Source organism: Anabrus simplex, chromosome 4 (assembly GCF_040414725.1).
Source record: "Anabrus simplex isolate iqAnaSimp1 chromosome 4, ASM4041472v1, whole genome shotgun sequence".
Lineage (NCBI taxonomy): Eukaryota > Metazoa > Arthropoda > Insecta > Orthoptera > Tettigoniidae > Anabrus > Anabrus simplex.
The window spans coordinates 391,235,384-391,254,124 of record NC_090268.1 but is presented as its reverse complement, the minus strand read 5'-3'; the positions used below and the strand labels follow the sequence as shown (position 1 = coordinate 391,254,124).

General features: G+C 39.2%; 1 protein-coding gene across 1 annotated transcript in view; it reads right to left on the bottom strand.

Annotated features, from left to right (window-relative positions):
• LOC136872754 (facilitated trehalose transporter Tret1) overlaps positions 1-18,741 on the bottom strand; it is a 55,363-nt gene that overhangs the window by 18,556 nt on the left and 18,066 nt on the right. Inside the window, exons 2-3 of the mRNA XM_067146584.2 lie at positions 17,491-17,581; positions 8,179-8,340 (exon numbers count right to left, since the gene is read on the bottom strand). Coding sequence (XP_067002685.2) covers positions 8,179-8,340; positions 17,491-17,536 — 208 coding nt within the window. The 5' untranslated portion in view covers positions 17,537-17,581. The remainder of the gene's footprint in view (positions 1-8,178; positions 8,341-17,490; positions 17,582-18,741) is intronic.

The following is an 18,741-nucleotide window of genomic DNA, read 5'->3' as shown; positions in this document are numbered from 1 at the left end:
TCCATTTCTTCTTGTTTGAAACTTTTTTAAGGGACACTGGCAGTGAGTTTTCTGATTTCTTTACTTATTATCCTATTTTAATATAATTCGGTATACTGCATGCGTGACTTATTATATACCATACTGCAAAGTTGTATACTCCTGTCTTTTATAGCTTTTGAGATATTGATAAAAAAATTCAAATTAGGTAACTTTTCAAAATACCCCTTGCACAATACTAAGAAAGTTGGTACAATTAGTAAATTATTTTCTGATGTGTTCTTCCTTTACAAATTAATGTAAGCATTCATTTTAAATACAAGCGATTCCATGACCAAACAACTTTATAATGATTTCACAATTAACTTATCGAAAATTTTCCCTGACCTCAGGAGCAAAATAGCATACCGTGATTTTCAGTATCACAAATACACGGTGTCACAAAATTTAACTTTCCCAAAAATACCGACTTATGAGTTTCTTCACTGGATTTCGATATAAACCGCTAATCTCCCTTGACCTTACTGCTGAACACATTATTTACCATCTCAGTTTTATTCCGATGTGATTATTATTATTATTATTATTATTATTATTATTATTATTATTATTATTATTATTATTATTATTATTATTATTATTATTATTATTATTATTATTATTATTAGCAGTTTCCCGCTGGCTCCGCCCGCAATGTACAAAGTATGGTGTTGTTCGTTACTATCCTCACGGATGTATTTGCAAAGTTTCGAGTTAATGAAATAAAGCACATTATCTGCTGTGGTAATAGAATGTAATATTATGTGAACAAATCACTTGAAAATACATCACACAAAGAAATTGAATTAAACGCTCCTTGGAACAACACTACGCGCCCAACTGTTAAAAAGTCCTACAAATATCTTCGTCGTGGAGACAAATGTACTCATAACTTTTCTCAGAATCTACCAATTTAAGTACTTGTTACCTCAAAATAAATCACTTGATACACTGAGTGTTTTTAGACCAAAACGTACTGCGTACCTCAATTAGAACGAAAGATATGCTTGCTTCAATGAGAAAAAATGTTGAAGAAATGAGACGTCAAATTGAATGTTCACTAATAACTTTCCTCAGAATCAACCAGTTTGAATAGTTAAGAGCTGAAATAAAAGAGCTTGATCCACTGAGTGTTCTTAGGATAAAACTAACCTTCTACCTCAAGTAGAACCAAAGACATGATTGCTTCAAAGAGACAAAAATTGAAAAAATCAAATAATTTGAAGAAGGTGGAAGTGAAGTGATTTATATTAACTGATGACAAATCTGTGCATGAAAACCTTTCAGTTAAAAAAGAGTGAAGTAAATCGACCGGATAGAATGGCCGGAATGACTGGGCTTTAGTTTTCATAATTCTTTTAATATACAGATTGGATAATTTGATATTTGACTATCTCACTGATAACGGTTATTTTATCGTTATCATTATTGTAACTTTTACCGGCCTGAACATTTTTTCATTGATTTTCATTGCAATATTTAACTTCACTTTTAAATGTTTTAAAGAAATTTGAACACATTTTAAAGTCCCGCTCGCTGACATAGATAATGAACAATTCGCTGCCACACTAGACTGACGACAGGACACATCATCGTCGTCACAACACTTAAATTTACACACTACATATACAACGCTATGTTATGATTTATTAATTAATTTAAAGGGAGAAACATTTAAATTTCTAACTACAAAACATATTTAAATTAGTCAGACCTGTAATTTCGGCGTCGGCATGGCGTTATCTTGGCATCATTTTATGCCAGCCACCTCTCATAACTATAGGACACATTCTTCGCTTACAACACTACCTTATAAATACAGAGATTCTGCACTTGGCTTGAAGCAACACACATAATTTTTTTTCTATAAAAGTTTATTATGTACATTTATAGAACAGTTAAACCGTCCCGCTTCGTATCGAGAACTCAACTAATACAGTTTGCGGAATCTTCCAACTCCTTCCTACCCAGATGTTTCACAGGTGTGACCGGCCGTGTGACACAAGCTTATCTCCGCCAGATTACAGTCCTCCTTACCGATTATAAAAAATAACATCGTCCGCAGTAATTCACAACAGCTATCTATGAATCTGCTCTCTCCCTATGAGAAATTCAGGAATCCTGAAATGATTTAATTTAGGACTTTCTTCCCCGACCTGGATACACTGTTATCAATATCTAATTTGTCTCCGTTCACCATTTACCACTTTGTAATATATTCCTCCCTCAAGCCAACTGGCTTTACAGATTTTACAAGTCTATTTAGCCCTTCTTAATGTCGCCTGACTCAGATCGACACTCTCGGACCATTGAATGATGACTGATGCCATTGCCTAAGGACGGGGTATTTATGCAGGTAGAGGGGACGCTCTGCTTGACGTTATCTACTGTGGTGCAATCATTCCAATTGATGACCACTGGACCGATTTCTTGGAGACTCATTCCAGAGATTCCACCTATTTTTCCAGTTATGATGGTGTTGATTGCTGATTTTGCCTGTTTCATTAACGGGCGTAATTACTTTACTTCCTGCACGAGGATTCCCGCGCATTTTGACTGCATGTCCTTGACAAGTGTACTCCTCTCAGCCAAGATAAATGCCAACTTCTCTCCAAGCCTAAGTAAATACATTTCCACCCTGTGGACTTTAGCTTCATCAAATATTTTCCAACATTATTAATTATTTCTTTGTTAATGTCAGTGCCGAAATCTCTCGCAAGGAGGGTTATTATCCAGAATTTCATTATTAATTACCCGAGGTCTTCCGTAAAGTTCCCACCTCGTTTGAATTGGCGCCCGCTTTCCGCTGTGAGTTGTCTTGCCACAGAACGCGAGATGAGCTTGCAATAAAAATATGGATGCACTCCATCTTATAGTTGAAATTTCAGCTAGGTAGAATTATGGGTTCAATACTATTCTTGAACACTATTCATCGAAATATTCCTCTTTGTACACGCTAGGGAGTGATATCGATCACATGGTTTCCCACCCCACTCACATTAAAAGTCTGACGTCGGCTTTTGAAATTTCTTATTTGTGCATACCGTATGGTGAAATCCATGTATTTCGAGGCGTGTAACAGTGTGTCTTAGCTTGTAACTTGCGCTTTTGCACTCATTGACTGTCATAGCGTCTGTGGTGTAGAAATCTAAACATATTTCGTTCTTCTTTCCTCATAGCTCCTGCAGCATTGCGCGGCTTTGAGTTGCAGATGGCAGCAATATATGTTATCTCAAGTCCTCTATGTAAAAGGGCTCACTTGTCATATCATATACCAATCTTGACTGGGAATATTTCGATATACATAGGACTCTCTTGAAATAGATGGGCTTTACTTGTTCTAGCTTCTGCAGATCACTCTCAATTAAATACTCCCATGCGAGCTCTAGACCAAGGGTTTACATATGGCGGCCCGCAAAGGCAATTTAAAAGAATATTTTACGAAATGTGTAGAAAATTTACAAATAAATATTTCATAGCTCGTTCAAAGAATGTATTACATTTTACACCCATTATAGAGCCAAGTTACAAGTAATTCATTCTTTAATATAATTCCCTGTTCATGAGTGTTCACTCAGTCCGAATAGATTGAATTTGATTTTAAATTGATTTTAAAAATTAAAATCCAAACTTCGGCGGAAAATGAGCCCTCACAAATGTCAGTGCTAAGTCTTAACCATTATAAAAATGGTTATGGGATCCATACAATTCTTGAACTACATTACAACCTCACTGTGGACGTGTTATGCGACGTAGCAAGCAATGAATATCAAGAAATACTCTAATTGCCATTGGTGTGAGAAGCGGTTTCAATTCATCGTTCTTCTCTCATTGTTACACAGTGCTGCACACTCGAAGGCATTTTAAGGAAAGTACTCCTGGAAGTACATAGCTGGGATTTTAGGCTCTTACATCTGTATATAATTGTTGCCTTCACACTATTCCCTTTAAATTGTCCTAGTTTTGACAACATTATTAATTTCAGTTTATCTTTAGGTTTTTCATTTTAATTTTTGTCATTTGTCAAATATTAATTCAACTGAACTCTTCTTTAAAACTGAATTTCCCTGGATAGGATAGTATTTATTTATGATTACACTCTTTTATTAAATTGCAAAGTAGGATTTTAAGTAATTAAAATGATTAAACCTTCCTTTCAATTGAACTATGCACATTATTTCATAATGGTACCTCTGTTCTATATGCGGAATTTTACGAAAATTGACCTATTATTGAAGTGCGGCTCGCGATCATGTCTATGGTTTCCAATGTGGCCCTCAAGCTCTTACAAATTGGAAACCCCTCCCTCGCTATTGGAACAATCTTGAATCTGAATAGTTTACTGGCTGTTTTTAAGGATAATCGATTCAGATGGGGAATGTCTTTCTTTTTATCGCCCGTATTGCTGCTATGGTCCGTCCTCGTGTGTGTAAGTTATTGAAAATGATATAAAATGCCCTAAAATATATGTAACAATACTATAAAATAAATAGAAAAAACTTAAATATTTGACCAGGTGGATTTCGGGTGACTGTGAAAGAACGGTTTTGTTATAGGCCTATCCATGTTCTATTCACTGCGCAGCTCTTGTTTTTACAGAAATAATTATCTCCTAATTTACTTGGAGCTCTAGATAAATATGGGCATAATTATTTGCTGGATGTAGTGTAGCACTTTGCTCTCGGAGAATTCGGGAACACTTGATGTTCTTCGCACTTGTTACGGCTTTCAGATCTTTTTCTCCTTTAATGAGCTGCTGTACAACAAACTTACTCCCGCACTCACTTTAGCACTGCACAAGATACAAAATAAAACACGCGTACCTATCGTAAATACGTATTTCCCAAATTCATTCTCTAGCTGAATTAAAAATACACTATGTGGATTATTCACTTCTGGTATTCTTCTTGCGCAGAACTACTTGGGAGGGTAATGCCGAACTGAAGCGGAAAATCATAAACTGTTATTTCCAATCCCTTCTCGTTCGCATTTGTTTTTTGACCTTTAGGTACACGGGAGTGAATGACTGGCTGTAGAGGCAGGGGCGAAATCTGGTGCATTTCTTGTGCTTGAGATACGTTATGAAATACTTTCTACTAATCACAGTTCAGTATTGTGTTCCTGCACGTATTTCTGAAACATAAGACTCACAGGTATAAATCCTTTCCTTGCCCTTTCTTCTGGTCGTAATATATATGTAAGTAAAATTCGTAATTGTGGTCTCACAATTAATAATACATCTACAACTTTTTAATTGTTAAAATGATCTAAAAGTTTTTCAAAACGCTATATATTGACGTAAAGCCGTCTTAAAAATTGAAATAATGACTGATGATACCAAGTCGTCAAAAAATGGAAAACAATGCAAAATAAAAACCTGTTGTTTTCCTTTGTTGTATCGTAGATTTGATTATTAAACTACTGAGCAACGCCCTAAAGCAAAGGGGAAAAAGATGGCATTTCAAAAACATCCGCCCCTAATGACCCTAGTGATAAGCGATAAGCTCAGAACACAAAGTCAGCCGAGTACATGGAACTAGAAAAGTGGACTGCTGAAGGGCCTGGAGTGTCGGCAGGTGAGGGGTGCGTACCCAAGGATATGGGGCATGTTCATAATTTAATTTTCCCCTGATGATAACCAACGCGATCATTGCAACAACATGGACGTAAGGGGTGGTGCTCTGCATTGAGGAGGTTCTGGAGAAACACAGAGGTTTTGGACTGACCTCTAAAAGGTAGTACGGTCTATAATGTAGATGTGTGTGTGTGTGTGCATGTGTGTGTGTGTGAATCAGTGGCGGCGTGTGGATAAAACGTCTGGGGGTTCACTGCTTTGAAAAATAACCTGTTCATATTTATACTTGATGTTTACATAGATTTCAAATAGTGACATCGCTTGATTAACAACGCGACAACGCTCGAGGAACTTACCAAAATAATGAGGAATGAAAGAGGGAGAATATAAGGTGTATTTCAATCTTAAGCTGATGAAGACGTTGCTGGCGTTGGAATAACTGCTTCAGGAAATTGTTCGGCAGACTACCGTTATTTATGGCGCATTTTGTTATTTACTCTCGTTGGCTGAACGGTCAGCGTACTGGCCTTCGGTTCAGAGGGTCCCGGGTTCGATTCCAGGCCGGGTCGGGGATTTTAACCTTAATTAGTTAATTCCTACGGCCCGGGGGCTGGGTGTATGTGTTGCCTTCATCATCATTTCATCCTCATCACGACGCGCAGGTCACCTGCGGGAGTCAAATAGAAAGATCTGCATCTGGCGAGCCGAACCCGTCCTGGGATATCCCGGCACTAAAAGCCATACGACATTTCATTTTTTGTTATTTACTTTTCGTAAAACACTAGACGTTTACATTAATTACATAAACTTTAGGCTTTTGATGCAATACACATCGTAGTTACCAAATGCTCTGGTTAATTTCTGTCAATTCTATGAAAAACGCAAAATCGTGAAATTAAAATTCCTTAAAAACCTACCACATCCGGCAAATTTTTACCGCGCGCTTTTAGACAGCGCTTCGGCTAAATTCGGAGCTGCCCGATGTATAGCTCGTATTTGTCGCTGGTCCACTCACCAGCGACAACCTGGGCTATGTTGTCGGGCAGTCATCCTTCCTTCCCATAGCCTCGCGCCTAACGCACCCTGTTCACGTCCCACACAGCGTTGCCAACCTCTGAAACTTAAAAAAACTGTCAAGAAATTCAAAATAAACCGTATCATTTATCGTAAAACAGTACAGTACCAATATTCACACAAATACACTACAATTCAATAGAATGCGTGCAGTAATAGCAAGTAGCAATGATATCAAATAGGAATACTTAACTGAAACGTATTACTAGAAGTACGAAAATGCAACGTATACAGTTTGCCTTGTTTTCACATTTTGAATCAGAACGCAGCCACTTCCTATGCTGTCCATACTCTCCCACAACTGCCTGTATTTTTGTTTCCTTCTGGGTGTTTTAGCAGAAAAATTGAAATTTTTGGGTGTCGAAGGACCTGCTTTACTTTCGGAATTAGAAGTTAACCGCATATTCACTTACTTAACATTCAAAATAAATGCCAAAAGTAATATATGTAAGCTAACCAACAAGATAGTGAAGCACCGCACTCTTACGAAAATGAATTTGTAAATACATAACAATATTATTCATATGTTTGACGAAATCACGTTTCCGTAAAATTTACAACTAGACGCTGCACTATTACATATTTGATCTTACATCACACTTCACACTGGTTAGGAAACGATTGACGGAGTTCGGTGTGCGCTGGTGATTCTGAACAAATATACAACAACGAGATCCACAATTGGTGAAATTTTGAGGAGGGTATTCCGGCCGCAGAGTGAGACAGAAAATTCCCACGTGTCAGACTGTTCAGGTGCTTCATTTGATGATCTGAAACCAGCTCAAAAGTGAATCACAACATTCAAAGCTTGGCAGTCCCTAGAGAAATGGAGGCCACGTCATATATGTCCAGGAAATGAGGTATGTCCAAACACAAGAAAAAGTAATTTTGCATAGATCATCTGAAAATTTCAAATAATAATTTAAAAAAATTCATTTAGAAACTTCTCAGAACCTTATATTACGCGTACGGTTTGACATTCGAACCCTATACCGTACATAGAGGGTTAAAAACCGTATATGTACGGTTCAAATCAAAAGCTTGGCAACGCTGGTCCCACAGGTCCTAACTTCAGAAAATGAAATTCTTCGGCGGTTCTGGAGAGAAACCCAGTGGTCATGTCAAAATTTTGCCTACACGTGCGAATATACAGAGCCAATTAAAGAACAGGCTCTTAGTAAAGCAATTTACTAAGAGTGATTACTGTATTTCTAGGAGGTTCACTGAACACATACAGAAGAACGCGCCGCGCCTGGTGTGTATATCAGTCTTCGTTAGATTTTGCTCGTGCGAAATAAATAAATAAATAAATAAATAAAACATAAACGCTCTTTGAAAAATTGATACGAACTGTTGTATCAAACAAATACAGAAATCAATCGGCAGAAAAATTGTTATTGTAAAGAGTAACTTTTAAATCGCTGTTGAATTCAAAATGCCTTAAAATATTCTTTATAAGCGTTTCATGGAAGTACGATGATGTTTGATATACAGTTTGTCTTCTTACTTACCAGTAGGTACGGTGGAAAGTAGTATTCCTAGAAATAAAAATGACACTATCCATGTCGACTGGTCCTTAGTCATTGGGACAGGGGAGTCGTCCGCTAGCAGAATAGGCAGCATCGGCGAAGTCCAAGCCAGGAACATTCCGCCCACCATGGTCGTTAGCGACACTGTGGAAAATAAGGAAAATTTTGATACCATGAAAAATCTAGGACACTGACGTAATAGTAGAGATTATTGTGATTTATGCATTATTATGCATTAGTAACAAATGTACCCATGCTTCGTTACGGTATTCTACATTGTATACGTACATCGAAGTAAATTACTGTACATGCAGTGAATATTTTTTTTTAAATTGCATGTCTCTTAGCATTATCCAGAAACAGCAGGGGGAGTTTCCCATACGTTGTTTCCAATGTAAAGTGTGAGTAGCGGAGTTGTGATGATAACGACAGGCTCACTTGCCTACTGCCATTCACAATCGAGTAGGGAAGTTTCCATTATAACGGAAGGCCCCATTACCTACCTATCGGTTTGAGGAGTGTTCGTTACAATGACAGGCGCCCTTTCCTACTTCCACACGGATTACAGTTGAGGAGTTTTTATTATAATATCTGACAGCTTCCTTGCTGCAAGCCAAAATTGAGTTGTGCTGTTATTATAATGACAGGCCCCTTTTCCTAATGATAGTCACACCGAGTTGGTGAGTTTTCATTATAATAGCAAGGCCACTATGCCTAATGTCAGCCACATTTTAGATGGGTAATTTTTTTATAATGGCGGGCATACTTGCCTACTCCCAAACACAATCAGTTAGGGGAGTGTTGAACAAAATTGAATGCTCCTTTGACTTCTGCCAGTCAAATCGAGAAGGGAATTATTAATTACAATGGTAGTCCCTCCTTACTAATGCTAGTTACAAAGGAGTTGCAGAAGGATCCCATTCCTACTGCAAGTCAAAATCGATGTGGAGAGTAATGATTACAACAGCAGACGCCCTCCTGCTGAGATTCACTATCGATGTAAAATATTAAGTATAATGGCAAACACACCCTTTCTACATAGCTACAAATCGACTTCAATGTATATATATATATATAGATCGACATACGAAGTATATGCGTGTTTACAATACTGCAAACCTTAATTTACAGATTAACTGCTGCTAAATGATACATCACATGGACAAACGGATTGTACCATAAGATACCTCATTTAGCCTATTTATGGCTAAAATTTAGTTAGAAACGTTAGATAGGGTGAAGTTTGGGTAAAGTTTTCTCACAGTGAATTACTTTTGGGTACTAATGTGACAGCAGCAAACATAGAACTTGGCTCACGTATGGATACTGGGTGGGTCAGTGTTAGTGTAGAATTAGATTATATCTTTCTTATAAGTAATTCGAACTACGAATTATACGTGTACAAAGAGCAACATGTAGGTATAATCGAGAAATGGAGACAAATCTAACATATAAGGAATAGAGATACGACGAATCGTCATAGGACTAACGTTGTAGATCACTTCAAATTCAGCTGAGATTGTGCCATCCGTTACTTTCTTTTTTTATATATACAATTCAGCTGCAAAATACCTCGAAAAGGTGGTCTTTACTGACATTAAAATTGCCTCAATATTCCGATATTTTCATGGGGTAAAAAATCAAATATGCAGGGTGTAACTAAATATGTGGGAAAGCTCCGGGGATTCGATAGAGGACCTGACAACAAGCAGAACATGTCCTGTAAACATATGATTTATTTGCTTTCGTTTCCGTGTTACAGGCATTGTTTATGGTGTACTTAACACAGACCACTTCACTATGCAGGTTTGTCATTTGTGTAGGGCACATAGGCCACTTGTACAGTTCGTCCCTATTCAAGTCTGTGTGCATTTGTTTTGCATTCAAAGCCACGTGATGTCATTTGCTTAACAAAGTAAACACTTCCACAGAGGTCATAAGTTATAGTGGACTGATAGTGTTGTCAGTTGTTATTGAGTGCTCGTACAGTACAAGTCGTGATACAGTGGGGTACTCGAATCAGGAAATGGCAGACATGCACCTACCTTATGGCTGGGCTCAGTGTAACGCAAATGAACACATTCCTAAGAGATGTTTACCGAATAACAAGACGTTCCAAAGAATACATGAGCATCTTTGCGAAACTGGCTCGTTTAGCAGACGTGTTGCTGGTAATGGACGACCAAGGAGCATAAGAACACCTGAGAGAGAGGAACGAGTTCTCAACCATATTGAGGAAAATTGCAAGAGCAGTACCAGAGAATTGGCGACAAGGGTAGATGTGAGTCATATGAGAGTGTGGAGGATTCTACGAGAACAGCTCCTTTGTCCATATCACCTTCAAAGATTCCAAGGTTTTTGTGCAGCTGACTTTTCACCCAGAGCAGCATTTTGTACCTGATTACGACAGATGTGTGCTCAGGATCAACATTTCCGCTCTGCTGTTCAGTTTACCGATGAAGCGAAGTTTACCAGAAATGGACTGCAGAACTTTCACAATACGCAGGTCTGGGCGTATGAAAATTCCAGGGAAGCTGTGCAAACCACACATCAACAAGTGTTCAGTTTTAATGTTTGGGTTGGAATAACAGTTCACGCATTAACTGGTCCATTCATTCTACCGGGAGCATTGACAGGAGCGTCATACTGCGCCTTTTTAACAAATGATTTACATGGTGCTGGAAGACGCTCCACTGGATGTAATTCAGCGCATGTGGTTCATGTATGTTGGAGCACCGCATCATTTTGCTCTTGCTTCTGGAGCAATTTTACTTCAGCGAATCGCAAACAAATAGATAGGGCGTCAGGGACCGACACCGTGGCCTGCTTGTTCTCCCGATCTCATTCCAATAGACTTCTACTTATGGAGTCATTTGAAGGCCATGGTGTATGCCACGTGTATTCATAACGTGTAAATGCTGCTCCAGCGAATAGAGCAAGGGTGTCAGCAGATAGGACTGATGCCTGGAATATGGCAACGACTGAGACAGTCAGTGATACGGCGCATAGACGCCTGCATTGCAGCTCATGGTAGTCATTCTGAGCACCTTCTGTAGAGAAATGCAAGTAGTAAATTACACTTTATCAACACAAATGACCAATCTGCATTGTCAAGTGGTCTGTGTTACGTTCACCACAAAAATGCCTGTAACACGGAAAAGAAAGCAAATAAACCATATGTTTACAGGACATGTTCTGCTTCTTCGCAGATCCTCTGTTGAATCCAAGAAGCTTTCCCACATATTTAGTTACATTCTGTACAAAGATCTTGGAAGCTTTCCGTCGATTAGAGGCTAAGACATATAATTTTGCCAAATTTCAATTTTCTAGCTCTTCTGGCAATTTGTGCCTCAATCTTGCTTTAGGGAGGGAGGGGGGTTAAAAATGAGGACTTTCAGGAAACTAACAAATATGCAGGTCATTATTACACCTGAAACGGATGACTGTACGAAAATTTTGCCAAAATAGTCAATACACAGATACACGGTCGTTACGATTTTCTTTATATGGTTAGATAAGGATCTGCTCCACCTATAACATAGTCCGCTGGACTTAGCCTGCAAAACCGATCGTTCATGATATATCCCTTATTAATCCTTCTATAGAAAAAATTCACATGGGAAAAATGTATAAATCGATTTACATTAAGCTTGGCCGATTTCCGTCAAGTTCGTCTTGTATATATTGTGGGAGAGTAAAATCACTATTTCGGTCCCCTATAACCTCCAGTCCATGCCGGTAATTTGACATGGTATTGTGACCGTTCACGACGTCACCTATGGTATGTCATGATATCCAGGAGATGAGGTATGCCGTTTTCCGCGTCATTCTACGATAAAAACTGACCAAGTTGGAATTTTTCTTCCCGCACCGGGACTCGATTTGCAGTATCCAGAGTCGCGCGACCTAGCTCTAGTTGCTGGTAATTAGCAGCAAGGCAGTGCAAGAGCGCTTGTACGTGAAGTTTTCTCACTCCAACCGCGAGCGAGATGAAAAGAGACGCGTTATCACGTGACAGAGAATCTTCCTCTTACCTTCAATATTGTATTTGTGGAATTTGATTTGTACTGAGATGTACTTGCTTAACTATTTGAACTTAAAGCAAAGCTCTTGTCTAGGAACATATATACTGTAGTTTGTCAAAGAACATGCAGATCATGTGTAGTGTGTATCTAGATTTGGTGAACAGCGGAATTTGTTTCAGAAGTTAACTTATACTACCGATTTTGTAAATAATATTTTGAAAACCAGAGATCACTGTTGGCTTTTCGGAAACCGCAACCTTCACCCCTCCAAGGCCCTTCGAAAGGTTTCCCAGTCACCTTTCCACGTTCCTGGTTTATTATCATCAAGTTGCCCCTACTGATATTTACCAGTGTTGTTATCGGCGGAGTTGCGCGTAGTTCATCAGATGTTTTATTGTGTGTGTAGTGTCTTAGGTACCGTGTAATTGCACTTACATTCCTCCCTTCACTGTGTTTGGTGTAGCCGCGGAAGCTGCCGGTTACAGGATGCTTCATATGAAGTTTGGTTGAAATAACTCCGGTAGTTTTCAGGTTGTAAGAAATAAGCTTTACACGCACCCTCTCTTGAGTAAAGTCCAATGGGACTTATACAGAAAAACAGTCCGTTAATGATACCTCCCCTATTAATCCTCCTGTCGAAAAAATGCATATGAGAAAAATATTTAAGAAATGGATTTTCATCAAGGATGGCCGATTTCCACACAGACTGGCCTTGTACATTTTGTGGGAGAGTAAAATCACGGTTTTACTTCCGTATAAACCCGCAGTTCGTTCCGGGAATTTGACATGATATGGACCAAAATTTACCTTTAGACAGGTGGATGCTAAATATGAAGTTTGGTTGAAGTATCTCCAGTAGTTTTGAAGTTATAAGTATTAAACTTGACACGCACCCACTCTTGAGTTAAGTCCAGTGAGACTTGTACCGAAAAACGGTCCGTTAATGATATCTCCCGTATTAATCCTCGTATCGAAATGATGCATATGAGAGGAAAGTTTTAGAAATTGATTTCCATTAAGGCTGGTAGATTTCCATTAATTTTGGTTGTGTATATTTTGTTGGAGTACAAAATCACTGTTTCGGTTTCGTATAAACCCCCAGTCAGTTCTGTGATTTAGAAACAATATTGGCCCTAAAACTTGCCCAAGGACAGGTGGATACTAAATATGAAGTTTGTCATAAATATATCCAGTAGTTTTCAAGTTATAGTCAAACAGACAAACAGACACCAAAGCTAAAAAATATGCAGATGGTCATTATTACACCTGAAACGGATAAGTGTACAGAAATTTCGCCAAAATAGTCGATGTACAGATACAAGGTCGTTACGATTTGTTTATATAAATATATTCTTATTCTTATTCACATTTCAATCGCCGTGGTGGTTTATTGATCAGGTGACGGACTGTTGTAAAGTCGTCCCGACCAGTACTGCTGGACCACCTCTGGATGGGTAAGGTAGAGCAACACACACGGTATCCCCTGTCTGTCTTAAGAGTCGTTTAAAAGGGACCCCAAGGGTTCTGAACTTGGGAGCGTGGGTTGGCGACCATAGAGCCCTTAGCTGAGTCCTGACATTGCTTCCACTTAGTTGTGACAGACTCCTCACTTTCATCTATCCTATCAGACCTTCCTTGGTCAACTCTTGTTCTTTTTCGACCCCGACGGTATTAGGTATCGAAGCCAAGGATTATTTCATGTTCACGCCCTTCGTGACCGTTGACTTTCTTTGGCTGATACCTCCATTTTTCGAAGTGTCGGATCCCTTCCATGTTTCTCTCTGATTAGTGTTGTATAGAGGATCGTTGCCTAGTTGTACTTCCTCTTCAAACAATAAGTTGGTGTTAATACAATCTTTCCACTTACGGGAGTAGCACCTCCAGATGTTAGGAGATAAGTTGCAGCAGAGAAGAAGCAAGAAACAGATCCAAGACATCTAATGTTTGGACTTCATGCCTGCCCATCAAGATTGAAATCGAGGAAGAGCTTCCTACAAACAACATCAATCTCATCATCAGCCGAATCTCGGCGAAAGGAACTCTGGAGAAGGATGTCGCCTGTAGGATAATGGGAAGTGAAAGAGAAGCCAGCTGCAGGACGTCATCTTCAACATGGAGATTGGAAGACGCTTTACACATCAAGATCTGGAGTGACACGATGCAAAACTAACTTGAAAAGGTGGGGGTATGGTGATCAAGATTTGTGTGAGTGTGGTGAAAAACAAGAAAATGGGCATCTTCTCATCTGTAGAAATCTGCCTAAACCATGTATTATGACGGATTTGGTGGAAGCCAATGAATATGCCATCTTGACAGTTGAATACTGGAAAAACAAACTGTATATAGAGTAGCTGTAAATATATTATTGTGATTTCAGACTCGGATAAAGAAATAAATGCAAACAATGATCACCATCACCACCACCACCACCTCTACTTCTATGATAAGAAAGTTATTGTCACTAGGCAGGTGTTTAGAACGACAGTCTTCATCATTTGTGCGAGGTGGTGTTGCAGCTTATTATGAGCCAGTACCGTGCTACAAATGAATATAGGCCTCACTTTTGCTACGTCCATTTCCCAGTTTTCAATCCAAATCAGACAACAAATGAGTACAGTGATGCCGAAATAATTAATTGCCTTTACTTTGTTCCCTGCATTTAGGAATTAATCCAAAGCGGTTGTAGCCCTATCGGGCAAAGCAGTATTTAGTATTTATTTTATGGTTGAGTGTCTGATCCCTCAAAAGTAGCTGGCAGTCGTGGACGTAGAAGACCTCGGTTTCTAATTCGACCTCATTCCGGTCGTACGGGAAGGTACCTACTCAAGTACGCCAGCTTCGAGTTGGTAGATTTTCCGGAACGTATAAGAAATCCCGTGGGAATAATTTGCATCATCGTAGTGTCTCCGAAATGCCTGCACACGTTACCTGAGGCCAAACCGTTTATATTGTTATTTAGTTCTTTTTCCGGGTTGAACGTGTTGTTGTTTTTTGTTCATTACGTACAGTTTGCCAACGTTTCGAATACATTACAGTATTCTTTTTCGAGGCGCCTGAAATACCCCTACTCGATCCGAGGTAACCAGTCTCCCAGGCAGCTATCACACTAAAAAAGTGGTTCCCGACCTTGATCTATATATCCCAGCCTTTCTGGCTGACGTAAGCCCCCTGGCTGTCTCGTGAGAATTATGGAAGCTTTGTGTCACAGCCAGATAGTGGGGCTAGCCCGCGTTGTTATGTAATTGGAGGTTCGGCTGCATGTTAATGTTGTGGTCTGTATGTCTCAAACTACGAATGATAGGCATCCAAGAATTACTTATTTTATATCCTTCTTCTAAATTCATATTATTCGGATGTTTCTTGATTTCGATAGCCTCGCGGATTTTCCTTTCCATATTCCAAGGGATAGCAGCTAGGATCTTGGTCTTGTCAAATTATATTCCATGCCTTGTTTCGTAGGAATGCTTGGCTACCGCTGAAATCTCTGTGTTTTGGTTCTTGGTGTGACGGATATGTTCTTTTAGGCAGGTGGAGATCAGACGTTTTGTTTCACCAACATAACACGCTCCGCAGCTACATTCAGTGTGGTATACGCCAGAAGCCTGTACTTCTATTGGGTCTTTTACTAGTGGTAGATAACGGACTAGCTTCCGGTGTGGTTTATAGATTGTTTTTCAGTCGTATTTGTCCAGTATCTTGCCGATCCTGTCTGTAATGTTTTTAATGTATGGCAGTATCGCTGTTTTCGGGCGGGTCAGTTCTTCTGCCCCATTGTTTTCTCCTACGGCAGTCTTTTCTATGTTCCCTTCCGATTTTTTAAAGACTCGTCGGATGTTATTGAGCGAGTAGCCATTTTTTCTGAGGGTTCTCGTGAGGTGTTATTTCTCTTCTTCGAGGTGTTCTGCATCTGATATCGCAATGGCCCTGTTAACCAGTGATGTTAGAACAGCCTGCTTTTTTGATGGGTTTTGATGAGAAGAGTTGTGTAGGTACCTGTCTGTGTGTGTGGGTTTCCTGTATATTGTGTTTATATTGTTGTTGTCGTTATTATTATTATTATTATTATTATTATTATTATTATTATTATTATTATTATAAATGCTATTATATTATGAAATTGCATAAAGTGTGCATCTATTTGTTGCCGCACTGAGTAAATCGGATGGCTGAAGAGTGATTTTTATATGACGCAATTTAAGCTGCTTGATTCATGTTTGAAGTCAATTTTACTCTACCAGATGGCAGAGAAACGTATCCCTGTAGGATGATCTACCAGTGAGTTTAAATTAATTTTTTCATGTTGTTCTAAATTTGTCACCCGAGATTTTGTAAACGACGACATCATACGAAATGCAGTGACAAAGAGAAGTTTTTCTACCCGACTACCCGCTATTCGGAGGTTGATACTTTATTACTAATACGGGGCTGAGTAGCTCAGGCAGTAGGGCACTGGGTTGCTGATCAAAGTTGGTGACTTCGATCCCGACTCAGTCCGAAGGTTTTTGAAGGTGCTCAAATACGTAAGCCTCGCGTGTCGATAGATTTATCTGCACGTAAGAAAACTCTCCCGAGACAAAATTCCGGCACTTCGGCATTTCTAAAACAGTAAAAGTCGTTAGGGGGACGTAAAACCAGTAGCATTCTTCTTCTTTCTCTGTTTACACTCCAGGGTCGGTTTTTCCCTCGAACTCAGCGAGGGATCCCACCTCTACCGCCTCAAGGGAAGTGTCCTGGAGCTTCACACTCCGGGTCGGGGATACAACTGGGGAGAATGACCAGTACTTCGCCCTGGTGGCGTCACCTGCTATGCTGTACAGGGGCCTTGCGGAGGATGGGAAGATTGGAAGGGATGGACAAGGAAGAGGGAAGCAAGCAGCCGTGGCCTTAAGTTAAGTACCATCCCGGCATTTGTCTGGAGGAGAAGTGGGAAACCACGGAAAACCACTTCCAGGATGGTTGAGGTGGGAATCGAACCCACCTCTACTCAGTGGACCTCCCGAGGCTGAGTGGACCCCGTTCCAGCCCTCATACCACTTTTCAAATTTCGAGGCAGAGCCGGGAATGGAAACCGGGCCTCCGGGGGTGGCATCTAATCACACCAACCACTACACCACAGAGGCGGACAGCATTATTTTTACAAAATTAAATTATTATTTCCGTTTCTTTACATGGATAGAATAATAGTTTGTCACGTACCTCTAAAAATACGAATCATCCTTAAATTAGTATGGAAGTTCACCACAGCTCGTTGTAAATTGTAGAGACTTACCTGCCAATGCAGCGGTATACAGCATTTTATCATTTCCTTGGTCCATTCTGTCAGGGTATTGCTTGAGCACGGGGTGAGTTATTCCATTTAGCTGCAAATCATCAAGAAGAGAGTATTAAGTTTTTGTACATTTCAAAGTATTTGCAGGTGTGAGACGAGGCTGTAATCTTTCAGAAGTATTTTTCGTAAACTACATGAATCATTTCCTGAAAGGCATCAAATGGTACGGAGGGATTCAGCTGGGCTGAAATATAGTAAGCAGTTTGGCCTGTGCCACAAACTTAGTCTTAATGCAAGACTGTGCTGAAAGTCTGCAAGTCTGAATTTAAAATTTGCGGCGATTATCATTAGTTCGAAAAAAGCCTCCTTTTCTTCTGAAGAATGCCTTGTAACCCTAATCTATGTACACGCACGGTATGTATGTAGTTACTGTATGAGAAGTCCGTAGTCAGCGCTGACGTACTCTGTACATTTCCTGTTCCCCAGGTTAACTACTCCTTTGTACTCTATAAGTAAATAATTGATTATCAAACATTACGTCAGTAGGAGTTGATAATGATCTATTATCTACATATTGTTTACTTCAATCTTGTTAATTAGGCGAACGGAATTATCGCTTCATTATCTTAAACACGCCACTTATCAGAAGAGCCGCAAGACTTATCAAACAAGTATATGCGCGGAACACGGACGGTAGCCTGTTCAAGGAACATAATGAGGTGGCAATAACTGCAAGCTATCGTAGAAAGTTTTGTTTTGAAGACTGTTCTGTGCAAACAATCTCTGATATCCGTAAAAAGAAGCTTGGGTAAGGAGGCTAAGTAATAATTCTCAAGATTTATATTTAGTTCCAGGCGTGATAATGTTACACACGTACGATTATTTCATAGGAAAGAAAAGCGCCAATAAATGCATTTATATAATTGACAAGTTACTTTATGGATTTCGTAAACAGTACTCTCTGACTTACAGTTCTTACTACTATATTTTATCCGACGTATTTTAGTGTTAAGAAAGATTGTCGTAAGTTGATAATTTCTGTCTAATCTTCAGAGCAACATTATTTTTAAATCTTTAGCTTTTTATGTAGCCATAAAATCGTCGCAACTGCTCAACGTATTATCAGAACTCTATAAGCAATACCTTCCGTACTATTATTATTATTATTATTATTATTATTATTATTATTATTATTATTATTATTATTATTATTACCGGTAATTTTTTCAATTTGTTAAGGTCGGCACTTGA